This window comes from Aulonocara sp. 'chitande type north' Nkhata Bay, linkage group LG18 (genome assembly GCF_057382095.1).
Source record: "Aulonocara sp. 'chitande type north' Nkhata Bay isolate Kocher_YH1m ecotype deep benthic linkage group LG18, A_spYH_male_GT1.1, whole genome shotgun sequence".
Lineage (NCBI taxonomy): Eukaryota > Metazoa > Chordata > Actinopteri > Cichliformes > Cichlidae > Aulonocara > Aulonocara sp. 'chitande type north' Nkhata Bay.
In genome coordinates, this window is record NC_141361.1 from 33,925,083 (window position 1) to 33,938,951 (window position 13,869).

General features: G+C 41.6%; 1 protein-coding gene across 6 annotated transcripts in view; it reads left to right on the forward strand.

The window, feature by feature from the left end:
- Positions 1-1,361: 1,361 nt before the first annotated feature.
- The window catches only part of LOC147309048 (ryanodine receptor 2-like), a 319,734-nt gene continuing 307,226 nt past the window's right edge, over positions 1,362-13,869 (forward strand). For all 6 annotated transcript variants that reach the window (XM_086273380.1, XM_086273384.1, XM_086273382.1 and 3 more), the window contains exon 1: positions 1,362-1,485. In XM_086273380.1, coding sequence (XP_086129506.1) covers positions 1,438-1,485 — 48 coding nt within the window. In that variant the 5' untranslated portion in view covers positions 1,362-1,437. The remainder of the gene's footprint in view (positions 1,486-13,869) is intronic.

Sequence of the window (13,869 nt, forward strand, 5' to 3'; positions counted from 1 at the left end):
TTCTTTTGTACACTTAGGTCGATGAGTATTTGCACTGTGTTTGCCATGTGCACCACCACTGCAGAATAAACTTTAAAAAATAAATTTGTGACTAACATACAGATTTTCCCAGAGGACAACAGGAACATCATGAAGATGCAGGAAGGTAAGCCACAGCCACATACCTCCAGAAGGAAAGACAAAACCATTCAAGTTTCTTTGTGAAAACAGGGGCTACTCGATTCTATAGTCAACTTAAATGATGCAGAAATACAGGAGGTCAAATTCTTTTTATTTACAAAATTTGTATTTGTCATATTTGACTTTAAAAGATGGTTAAGAAGTTGACACTAAATAGTCATTGATATAGCCAAGCTGTTTAAACATGCATCCATCTTCTTCTGTTTATCCGGGGCTGGGTCGCGGGGGCAGCAGCCTAAGCAGAGAAGCCCAGACCGCCCTCTCCCCAGCCACCTCCTCCAGCTTATCCGGGGGAACACCAAGGCGTTCCCAGGCCAGCCGAGAGATATAATCTCTCCAGCGTGTCCTGGGTCTGCCCCGGGGCCTCCTCCCAGTGGGACATGCCTGGAACACCTCACCCAGGAGGCGCCCAGGATGCATCCTTGTCAGATGCCCGAACCACCTCAGCTGGCTCCTTTCGATGTGGAGGAGCAGCGGCTCTACCCCGGATCTCCGGCGTCCCTGCCCTATCTCTAAGGGAGAGGCCAGCCACCCTTCGGAGGAAGCTCATTTCTGTCGTTTTTATCCGCGATCTCGTTCTTTCGGTCACTACCCACAGCTCGTGACTATAGGTGATGGTAGGAACATAGCTCGCTGAAGTTTTTCTTATTATATAACAGTTTTGACTGAAGCATCATCATTTACTGTCACTATGAGATAAACTGAAATATACATGTCATCAACATACACAAACATACACAACCCAGACTGATGACTGTGACTTTGTTTAGTCCACAGGTGGAGGAACTCCAGGGCTCAAGGGCCGGTGTCCTACAGGTTTTAGTCCTTGATCCAGCATAACTGATTGAAATGGCTAAATTATGTCCTCAACATGTCTTGAAGTTCTCCAGAGGCCGGGAACTGAACGAATCATTTGATTCAGGTCTGCTGACCCAGGGTGTGATCCAAAACCTGCAGGATACTGGCCCTTGAGGCCTGGAGTTCCTCACTCCCGGTTTAGTGGAAATGCTCTCTGCTGGCAGGGACCACAGTGGCCAGCAGAGGGAGTAACCCGACCAACGTAGCGTTCGAGCACGCACACTACACACATACACGCTCCTGTGCAGCTCCGCCCCCGACGAGCGTGAGCCATCCAATGAAAGAGGAGTTCATCTATGCGTTGCCTTTCTCTGCTCACACAACACACACACTCGCACACAAGCACAGCCAGCCTCAGCACACAGACGCTGTACGAGCCTCACCGTGTGAACACGAACCATGGCTGAAGGAGGAGAAGGCGAGGATGAAATCCAGTTCTTGCGTACTGTAAGTGTCTCTCTGCTGCTTCTGGAGCAAAATACCGGCGCTGCAGTGAGAGTTCACTGCGTCTTTCTGCTCGGCTCTGTGAGTGTGCGTGCGTGCGTGTTGTGATGTGGGCTGGGAGTTTACCGCATTAAGGGATGACAGCTCCTCCACATTGAAGTCACTGGTCAGGGAGTCCGCATCATGCTGACAGGAGATCAGGGGTGGAGGAGGCGTGAAAACGCACTAACAGAAAGACAGGACAAGCAGATGAGAGGTGGAGAACGGTGTGTGGTGGTGCTGTCGTTGTTCATAAAAAGGAGCTGAGCAGCTTGCAGTCTGCGCGGCGGCGCTGGTGTTGTGTATTGGGTGGATGCGGGGCGCAGTGCGGTGCAGACTGGCAGCATGAAGCCTGCAACATCTGCTGCACTTCGTTCCAGCAGGACTGGACGTCCCTCTTTGGAAGGCTCATGCGGTGAAATCAGTCAGTCATCCGGAGGTCTACGTGAGAGGAGGTGTTGCTTTACAAAAAGTTGCACGTGAATGATCGCGTGAGCTCAGAGTATTTTCTTTCTTCTTGAAGGGAACAGATGGTCTGATATACCTGCACACAACATCTTAATTAATATGCATTCGTGTTAATGTGCAGTTTTCGTCTGCGTGCAGCATTTCTGGCCTGGACTGAGATTATTCCAGCGTTGGCAGATCTGTTTTGCTTGTTTTGGGAATTGTCGCTGACATAATGTTGCCATCATATTGCTGATGACTGCAGTAGTACTAAGATGCAATGAGCTGATACTGGAAAACCCTTGGAACAGGTTGAAGTTTTTGGTAGGAAAATGTGAATAGATGGGCAGTCGCTGTCTGTCCTGTATCCAGTGGAGCTTGATTTTCTAGGCTAAAAATGTTCATATGCTCTGTCAGTCAGATTAATGTGTATTATATGAATAGAGTCAGACCCAAGGTTCAAAGCCAAAAGCTTTTAAGTGCAGTGTGTGCGTTTCCTCTGGATATTCTGACAATCAAAAGACAACATGTTAGATTAACTCTAGAGCCATCGAAAAACGCTTCCAACCAATACAGCATTTTTAAGGCCAAGTTTATAAAAAGACCAAGCCTCTGCTTGGGGCGGGGGACTTTTGTTGTTCTTTATTTCATCAAGTGTGATGGTCAAAAGACTGAATATTAAGGAATCAGAGGTTCGTCGTGTTTTAGAATGAGCTGCAAACGGCAGACTGTTACAGGATTACTTCAGTAGTTTAGCCTTTTTAGTCTCTTCTTCCATGACAGTTTTTGAAGCTCCTTTAGGGTATTTTGATGAGCTATTACTGGATGTCACATTTGTGCCATTAAAACTCAGAAAGTAATAACACATGCATTAACATAGCTGACTGTAATATCATTTCACTCCTCCGCCGTAAAAGGCCGATGGGATATTGTTGTCACCCTGCTGGGCGACATGGACAGTTTGTGAATAACTTGCAGGATTATGAAATTCATGCCACAGGTGCATCTGCTAAAAGGCTCAGACAAGTTCAAATGTCAAACCCGTCAGGTCACCGAGGTCAACTTTTCTCTAAATCACAGATTTTTACATTTCTACCATACGTGCATCTAGTAGGAGGCTGATGGGGGAGGCTTGTGATAGACACTGGTTCATATTTTTTTCTTTATCAGAGCCAGTGTTTAACAGTCACTCAGCATCACATTGCACGAAAATAAGTACTAAGTACTACTCATTGTGATATATCAAACTCATAATGGTAAAATATTGTAGAAAATCTTCTCAACAGTGAAATATTTTGTCTGATTGTTATTTTTATTATTGTTTTTCTTTCAAAAACCAACACAAGTGTTTTTATAGAAGCTGATAGTCAGTCAGCAAGATGGCAGCAGCAGAGTCACATGACAAGTCAAACAATCTTTGGTTTTCATGTATTTTTACTTGAAAACTATCAGTTTTATTCCTAATTTAATTCCTTCAAAATCAACAGGATTAGATTAAAAATAAATAAAGACGAGTCTTTGCATTTATATTGACAATTACAGCTGGACTGAACTGGCATACGGTCTTCACACTTCAGTATTCAAACGGAAACATTTCAACATGTCACATCTGGTCACGAACAACTCTGTAATATTTTACATTTTTGTTATTATTATCATTAAAATATAATGTTAAACATTATATAATACCAGTGTTACTATTAAATAACAATATTGAAGAGTATCATATGTTGTAGCTCACATGCGAGGGCAGTGTTTTCTGCCACATCCATCTGATATAAGATTTGAATATTAGATTTGAAAATGACTCCTACACAAATATAACATGTTTATAATAAAAATACCAAATTTCTTGTTTAGACGTATCCAGACTGGGTGTTTTATTCGACCGTCTGTTTAGTCAAGTCTAAATTGCGCTGCCAGTGGTTCTAATTTTAAGAAAGCTTATATCTTAGCAGGTTCTGTGGAAATTGTAGGGAAAGTTGCACATTTTACTTCGAGTTTATTATCATCATGATTGGAGTGGGTGCTTGTGTTTCAACCACTAAGGTGAAGGTGATCTGTTATAATGTCCTGTGGGCATTTCCCTCAGAATGCTGCTTTCAGCACCCAGAGACGTAGCAGGAAATTAAAAGCAAAAGCAGAGTTGGAGGTGGAGACTCCTGGTCACTACACAGACAAGCTTCCACCAGTCGCCATCTCAGCATGTGGTAGCCTGTGAGCCATGGCTGCAGCAGGAGGCACTGCTTTCATGCCAAAGCTCGTCATTTAATGTAATTCCTGAACATACTGACTGAAGAGAAATTCATGAGTCCATAACGTGAGCTTTGTTATAATGAGTTCATTTGTTTTATGTGTACTTTTATGTTTTTATTTATGTTTGAAGTAGTACTCTTACAAAGTGTGCAGTGTCAGCCTTATATTAGAGTGCCTGAGGAGGTTTATGGAATAATTAAATATTATTATCAGTAATAACATGTAAAAAATAGTCCCGTGGTTAGATTTATTTATTTGTTTGTTTATTTGTAGCTCTTAGATAAATGATGTCAAATGTGGCTGCTGTTGTGGTGTAGAATTAAATGTACATTGTTTAGTAGGTTTAGCAGGACTCATGTTATCATATGATTGCTTCTATAAACTTTGCACTTCGGCTCAAAGGCACAGCACACGCCTGCATTCTTTTTTAGCTCAGACTTTATGACTGGATGTCCTGACTCTCATCTTGGCTGCTTTGATGCTTATTTAAGGATTTTGACATGTTTGCTGTACAATGCTTACACAAAGACAGCGTTTTGTATTTACTTATTTTAAAGCATTAGCCTAGCCTTTTTTCTACATCACCCCTGGATTTGCTGAAAAATTACTGTTTGCTCCTCTTGATAATGTTTCATCCTACTGCCTCTACGCCTTTACTGTTTCCTGTGACTAGGACACTCAAAACAGCAAAGCAGCTTTCTTTCAGGTACGCATGACTTAATAACGGCTTGTAAATTTACATGCAGGCCTTTTGTTTCCCTCTGCCCCTACGTCTCATCTTCTTCCTCCTGCTCCATTCCTACCTTTCATGTTCCTCTGCATCCCTCCCTCTAATCCTGCAGCACTCCTGCTAAGTGCACTTTATATGCAGATCAATACATGGTTTCTGGTGACTGATGATGTGTCAGCACAAACCAAACAGCATGGCAGCAGCTATGTGTTTGTGTTCATTTAATCCCTGTTACAGGGAAATGTTTGTTTGCAGAGAGTAAATGAAGCCAGAGCACAGAATTCCAAAGGAGATCTGGTACAGGTCAATTTAAATAAAGATATCCACTGTGTTGATGTAAAAAGAAGCAGCAGTAGGTAAAAGCTAGTATTTTAGGCTGCTCTCTACTCCAGTGTAATGGTTAACACCTAAAAGATCCCTGGTTCAAGACCAAGAGGACACAGCGTTACCAAGAGGACACAGCGTTACCAAGAGGACACAGCGTTACCAAGAGGAGACAGTGTTACCAAGAGGAGACAGTGTAACCAAGAGGAGACAGTGTAACCAAGAGGAGACAGTGTAACCAAGAGGAGACAGTGTAACCAAGAGGAGACAATGTTACCAAGAGGAGACAGTGTAACCAAGAGGAGACAGTGTTACCAAGAGGAGACAGTGTAACCAAGAGGAGACAGTGTAACCAAGAGGAGACAGTGTAACCAAGAGGAGACAATGTTACCAAGAGGAGACAGTGTAACCAAGAGGAGACAGTGTAACCAAGAGGAGACAATGTTACCAAGAGGAGACAGTGTAACCAAGAGGAGACAGTGTAACCAATTTCTCTGTGATTGTGTTTCTCACTTTGTCTGTTTGTTTTTTTCTTGAATTTTTTAAATGAACTTCTAGTTGACAGTTAATCTGTAGGGGCTGGGAAAAAAGGAATTAATTGAGGAGTGTTGTTGAAGGACTCACAATTTTAAGTAAACCTCTGGAGGCAGTCCAGTGATATCAGGTCAGAACTGTTTGTTGATCAGCACATGAAATTAGAGATGGGGAAGCAAAAACTGAGAAGATTAAGTTGGAGCATGAAAGTCTGAGGGTTGAAGCAGCATTAGAGGGAGAAAGTAAAAGTGGAACAGTTAATACTGGAACTGATGAACGAGTGGAAACCAGCTACTTGCATTTTAATGAGGAGAAGGTGAAGATGGCTTATCTGGTTGCAGTTGAGACAACGACGACACCTGTTTGGGACTAGCTGGTTCCACTTAACTGGGATTAAGGAGCGACACTGGAAAAGTAAATCAGCTTCTTAAGGATGAATTCACTGTCCCATTACATTTTCTCACTTTAAAGAGTTTATAAAAACTGCATGAAAGATGCAAATGGAAAGTGACCATTATGTTCCTGCTTTAGGTCAAAATTAGCAAAATTCAACTCTAAGTGTGTTTTTTGTTTGTTTAGTTTTTCCCCACCCTTTTCCGACTGAGGACCATGGACTCAGACCTGGAAGTGCAGATCCTCTTTCCCACTGCTTCACATTCAGCCGCTCCAACGCGAGTTGCAGATCACTACCTCATGAAGCCAGCAGAACCACATGACCTGCAAAAAGGAGGGATGAGATTCTGAGGTCACCAAAGCACAAGCCTCCCACCATCTGGCCTATGTCCAGAATCTGTGACAGAGGGCAGCCCTGATGGACTGTGTTCACTATGGATGAAGTCCAGTAACAGAACACACCTTAATTTCAGATTGTTCCTCCCAATCACGCCTCTCCAGGTCTTGCTGTCATTGCCTACATGAGCATTAAAGTCTCCCAGTAGGAAAATGGATTCACTACATGTAGCACCCTTGAGCACCCTCCACCACTGACTCCAAGAAGGTTGAGTATTCTGACCTGTCACTTGGCAAATAATTGCAGATAACAGTCAGGACCTGTTCCCCAAGCTGAAGGCGCAGGGAAACACCCCCCTCACTCACTGGCAGAAACTCCAGTGTACTGAGCAGATAAAGGATTGCCCACCCTGCTCACTGCCTCTCACTGAAGGCAATTCCAGATTGGAACAACGTCGATCCCCTCTCCAGGAGACTGGTTCCCGAGCCCAAGCTAGTTCAGGTTCTTCCCCTTTCAGAGAGGTGATATTCCATGTCCCAAAAGCCACCCTCGATAGTCGGAAATCAGTCTGCCAGGGCAGGTTTTTCGGACTGCACCTGGGCACCAGTCGCTCTTTGTGGATGGGGCCGTGGTAACCCAGTCTTGTGCAGGGTACACAGGTCCCTTGCTCTTTTGACAGTTATAGGGGTCCTTTGAATTGCTCTTTGTCTGGTCCCTCACCCAGGACCAGACAAAGAGCCATGTGTGTGTGTAATACACCTTTTTCCTTGGGGGATCCTACCACATTGCAAAGCAACCCCCCCCCAAATAACATATCCCTGCACCATGTTAAAGTAGAAATTCACAGAAGGGACCTTTGAATCAGTTTGATACAAATAACCTGCCATTTTAAGTAACACATATGTTATTTGTAATCGATGCCACACAAGAACATTTATTTATTTATTTATTTTTTACCTTTTATTGTTTATTTTATTTTAACTTGCTAAATACGGGACAGACTTGATTGGGGAAAAGAAAGAGGGAAAGAAAAACAGTGGGGAAGAGGGACGGGGATAAAGGGCAAAACCCAAAAACCAACAAAATAAGCAGACAAAAACTACATCTATCAATCACCTGGGTCACCTGTTGAGAAAGAAAAAAGAGAAAAAAGCAGCAGAAGAAAAAAGAGCAACATAATAAACAACATCACAATGATATATGGGAATATGACAGTAAATACTAAATATTAAACATTATTGTGCAGCACGTAAGATCAACAGAACACAGTGTGCTTTGAGGTAGGAGCCAAAAAGGGTGTAGTTTGTGGGTGTGATCACCCGTGTGTACACCTGTGAGCATGGACGCGCTTGTAAAAGAACATTTTCTGACCTGACGAGCAGTGTTACTCACAAAGGAATGAGTGAATGAATCTATTGTTCAAACCTCAGTGCAGTTCTGTGGATGAATGTACACAGTGATGACCCCATCACAGGTGGCAGATGTCACAAATGGTAATCTCTAACAAAGTTAACAAAATGTCAGTTCTAGGTGGCTGATGGCTACAACGGATGTCCAGAGTATAATGCTAGCATCACACATGCAACAATAGGAAATATGTTAGGATGAAATACATTTAACATTTCCTTTCTGGTTGTATAACAGCATCATTGCTTCTTGTTTTGCTCACTAACAGACATGGTGACATGGTGACTAGAGTTCCCTGTGAGAGGAAACAAACATGTTTGTCATAGCACTTTCTCATCTTCAGCTGTTTGCTTTCATGGACTCAGGTTACTGCTGAAAGTGAATAATATCATTTCACAAGTACCTGTAACCACAGTGGGGGTGAAATTAGCAGAAAGAGGTGTAGCCTACTGTAAGAGGATTTGAGCGTAAGGAATGGCACAAAGAGTGTAGACTGTTTTTAGGAGCAGTGATGCTGAGCTTATTTGTGTTAGCATAAAACTCAATGTACCCATTATGCCATCTAAGCACCATCCTAAATTCATCAAGGGAGCTTAGTTCCCCATGTAAGGACATGCTGACCGCCCTGTGGAGCAAAACAGTTTTTAAACACACGCTGCTGACCCAGTATACACTTTGTAACACAGATGGAAGTTAAGAACACAGCTTCTAAAACAAGTAGTATGACGCAAGAAGAAGAGTGCAGATCTGTGACTATCTATGACAGGTACAGTGTCAAATCAGTGCATCACCCTATCAGTGTATGGGTTTTTTCCTTTTTCTCCTTAATCTTGAAACTTTCTTTTAATTTTCCAATTGCTGTCACTTCAAGGAGCATGCACATAACATTCCCAACTAAACACGCTGTGCTAAATAAGCATGTCACAATGCTAGTAATGTGGTCATTGGTAGCAGGATCAGATTTGTTCTATTTAGTGAAATAAATAAACTAATCCTTGTTTGAAAACAAACAAAACAAACAAAGTTGATGCATTTTTGTTTGTTACTGAAATTGTTCTCCTTGCACAGACAAACAAAAGTAATGTCATATTAAAAAGCAACCTTCTTCAAGTGTAGGTTTTATGTAACAAGAGCTCAAATAAACCTGTCCTCAGCAGGTCTTAAAAATTAAACTCACGATGAGACCCTGTTATCATTTATTTAACAAAACTTAGGCCAAAATGTTGACACAGTGTGTGAAACATTAAGTACACCCCTACTGCTTCCATCAGAATTAAAAGAAAGAGAAGCATCCAGGTGTTGACAATCAAATGCAATTGATTAATTGATCATCACCATTTGTGACCATCTCTATAACAGCAGAGGTGAAAGCAAAGAAAAGACATCAGCAATTGTTGATGGGCTTTTATGACCCTTCCCATCAGTCTGGGTTATAAATCCTTTTTTAAACAATTTAAAGTCTATCAATCTACTCTCAGTGTGTACTGTCCTAGGAGTGGACACCACAGGAAATTCACTCCAAATGTCAGTCTACAGGCCTGAGTTAGCATTGTACAAGGTTAAAAGTTTCTGACAGTACAATTAGAAAAAGACTGAGCAAATACGGCTTTTATGGAACGTGGACAGCAGAAAGCCTCTCTGAAAAAATACACGACAGCACGGCTCAGGTTTGCAAAGGTGTTAGCAAACTACAATACTTCTGAAACTGTGTCTTTTGGCCAAACGAAATACTAAAGAGAAGCTCTTTGATCATGATGTGCATCATGATGCATATCAGCACAAACCCCTCATACTTCAATTGAACTCAATTCAGGTTGTTTTTTTTTTTTTTGTTTTTTTTTTAACATTGTGCCAAAAATTATAACAGTTGCTTAAAGGCAACCCAACAATCATATGACCCCCTATGAGCAAGCACCTTGGTGACAGTGGGAAGGAAAAACTCCCTTTTAACAGGAAGAAACCTCCAGCAGAACCAGGCTCAGGGAGGGGCGGGGCCATCTGCTGCGACCATTTGGGGTGAGAGAAGGAAGACAGGATAAAGACATGCTGTGGAAGAGAACCAGAGCCATTAATCATTAAATGTAGAGTGTTGCATAAACACAGTGAGTGGGGAAATAAACGGTGAGTGAAGAAGAAACACTTGGAGCATCATGGGAATCCCCGAGCAACCTAGACCTACTGCAGCATAACTAAGGGAGGAAAAGTTTGAAGTCTAATCTTAAAAGTAAAGGGTGGCTGTCTCCTGAATCCAAACTGGGGGCTAGTTTCACAGCTGAAGGCTCTGCCTCCCATTCTGCTTTTAAAAGCTGTTTTGCTGCCATATTTGTGATTAGTCAAATGCTACCAATGCCACCCTTTCATGTGAGCACGTGGAAGAAAGCTTCAGTGAATTGACAGTCAGCTTCATGTGATCGCGTAACTTGATTGGCAGTGTTTGGGTAAGTGAATCCATTTAATGGAAAGATACTGTACCCTGGATATGTTGAACTCTTTCGTAGTACAGGACCCTGGGCACCTTGCAGTCATAGAGTCGACTGTGAACTCTCTGTTTGCCAAAGTATTCTAGAGTCAAATGTGAGGCCATCTGTCTGACAGCAGAATGAGCTGGAGGCTTGCTTACTTTCATGCAGTTTCTCAGTATGAAAGTTTAACGACTTCCCTCCTAGTTTCATAAATGTTACCTCTCCATCAAAGCTGCACAGTTCTCTCGCTATCAATCAAAAACCGCCCCCGCGTGTGTTTGTGTAATACACCTTTATTTAGACGCGACAGCACATTTATGCAACTTGCTGTGAACTCCTGTGAAGTGTTCAACAGAATTTAGCTTTAACATGTTAATGTGCACTTGGTCAGAATCATTTGCATGAATTTGACCTGCTGAAACCAAGAACGAACAAACCAGCTGTATGCTGGCCAGCCATTAGTGCCCTAACATTTTTCACCCGAGATTAAACATTTTCAGGTCGCATCAAAATTTCTCTGCATCATTTCTGGGCCCAGAGGCTAATTGGATTTCTAGATACAAATATTGTCTGGAAACCATGAAAATTTGGGTGACTGGTGAGACGGTGTTAGCGCTGACACTTTGGAAGTAAAAACAGTTTTTTATTGTGACTGAATTTCAGACAATTCAAAATATTTTTTTTAAAAGTTGACAGGAATGTCAGAGCAGTCAAGAATGCAAACGTCCTCACTCGTATCAGGCAGTAGCCTGTATATACAGTACGGACATGGCAAGCTCAGCCATTGGATTGAGATTCTGCATTTTGAGGCCTCAGTGCATTTTTGAGTTTTTGTTTTTCCTTCTTTGTCAAATGAGAATGAAAAACAATTACCACATTACAGTACTCATGTTATTTGTATTATTAACCGCAGGTGTACAGCAGCCTCTTAACATCGAGCTGACAGCCATCTGTGAGTTTGAGCTGAGTCTGAATTTGTGTTGAAATGAGGATTATTTCACACTTCACTGTTTGAATACAGCAGATTCCTCATGATACAGATGTGCTAACATGGGGGAAAACACAGCAATTACAAAAAACACTCATTAGTCTCAGCTGTAGAGGTCATACTACGTATTAAAGAAGGTGTAAGTAACTGAAAATCGGTACACTGTTGTTCATTTCTTTCACATATTGGTTTCCTACCGTTGTCATTTGGTCAGGCTGATATTTATCTGATTTTTTGGAATCAGATAAATAGTAATCAGAATCAGAAAGGGTTTTATTGCCAAATGTTGAGCAGGTTTACAACATTAGGAAATTGCTGCGGTGCTTCAGTGCAAACATACTGTCATAAATTATAATAACAGTTACAGTCGAACAATATTTAACTATTTAACATTTTTCTATTTATTTTTGTTCTCAGCTTTTTTAATGTTGTTTTGTATTTCAAAGTATAGCGATCTCTGTCCTTTCATCTCCAGCACCGCTGTCATAAAACTCCTGACCTGTTGGTTATTGCTGCTGAAAGTTGCGATTATTTCGTTCTCATCGGACACCGACAATGACTGGAGCTGGGCAAGCTGAGAGACCAGCTGGTCTGCTTTCACTGTTCAGACATCAGTTTCGATTCGCATTAACAGATACACGAGCTTCAGTGATTTAGCATCTTGACAGATGAGTTTCCTCTTGGTCAGAGTATGTGATCTAGAGAAGAATGAGTGATAAAAAGTTGTTAATAACTCCTTTTGAACTTTAGCAGGGAAAGCTGTAATGATGATGGAGAGGTTCTTACAAGTTGAGCATGTGCAGGCTCACTCAGCACTTTAGATTAGCATCTGTGAGAATCTCTGAATGTAAGATGTTTAAACAGCCTTTAGTCCTCTGTAGATATGCACAGTTAACCATGTCACTCAAGCCTTTTAATTCAGCTGATTCTTTATTATTCATGTATTTGAAGATAGTTCTTTGTCTGTTTGTGAGCTCATAAACAGCATTTTTTTAATAGATTTGTGGTTTTCTCAGAACGGGGTTGTCTCTGCTTGCCTGTCTGTGAATGTCTCTCTGCATGCCACGCCTCCTCAGGTTATTGTAGACGGTATCAGTGACTCTCATTTGGATTCCTGTAAAGGTGGAACTCTTTCACAAGATTTTGATTATGTAAACAGGACTACGATATACGCGATATTCATAGAAATCTATTATTACAGTTGATGTCAACTGTTTACATTTAAAGACAGAATAATGGATGCCTAGTGGGTCAAAAGGTAAGCAGTGGGAGTGCTACCAGCGGTCTACAGGACTGTGCGTACACCGGGGCTTGTGAACATGCTTTGAAGGTGACCTTTAACAGGTTCAAAGGATGAACAGGGCGAGGCATGAGTCAGAATCTTAACTGGGAATGTTCTTTTCTTAGCAATTGTAATATTAAATAGTCCTAATAGAACAGATGTGCTTGTTTAATTTTTTGAGCTTGGCTTGTTTCAGTAAACTGGGCTTTTAAAAAATATATTCAGAGTCAATAAATTCAGTTTGATAAAGCTGAAGGTGAATCCCTGCAGAATAGCTTAGACTGTCAGAATAGTCTTCAGTCACACTGGGTTTGATCTCCAGAGTCTCTCAGTGCTTATGTGAAAAGGACATGAATCTAATTAAGCTAGCATCAAATGTATCACGCTGACATATGGTGGCCTGCATTTGCATTCTTTCATACTATATGGCATATAAGGCTTGGTTTAGCACTGTAAAAGTCTCTGGCTACAAAACTGTCTCAGTGACTTTTATCTCTTCATGTGATCCCAGACTTCTTTCTTCATTATTTGTAATAGTTCAAATTTTACATTTGATTAGCAGGAGGCTCAGATAGCTAGGAAACCCCACCACTGAAGCATATATCCTGGTCAAGAATCTAATCAAGATTCCTCACATTGATACTTGAGGCCAAGCTAAAGCCATCCAGAAGAAGGATGTGGTTAAATACCACATTTCTAAGATTTGGTACAAGGGAAGTGAAATGCCTTCTTTCAGGTAATGCCACCGTTTTTCCACAGCAGCGACAGCAACACAACAGCGAGATGCTCCTGCTCTGTGGTGAAGTCATTTATTGCTGTTTGGTTCAAGCTGCAGCTGGCAAAGTTCAGTCTGTTGAGCCATAACTGCGTCCAATCCCACGTCACTGGCATCAGTGTATTGAGACTTTGCATGTGACGTGAGGTTTCTGCTATAGTGGACATGATGATGCCTGCCAATTCTGCTGCACTGTTGGGAGCAGCAATCACCATCGACAGAAAGAGAATCTTTGTTAATCACTTTCTGCTGATTTGGATAGAAGAAGACAAGCAAAAAGTATTTATGTGATACAGTGGAATCAAATAGTAATAACAGTTACAGTCTAACAATATTTAACCATGTAACATTTTTCTATTTATTTTTGTTCTCAGCTTTTTTAAGCTGCCTCCTCCACCACTACTCTCTGCAAC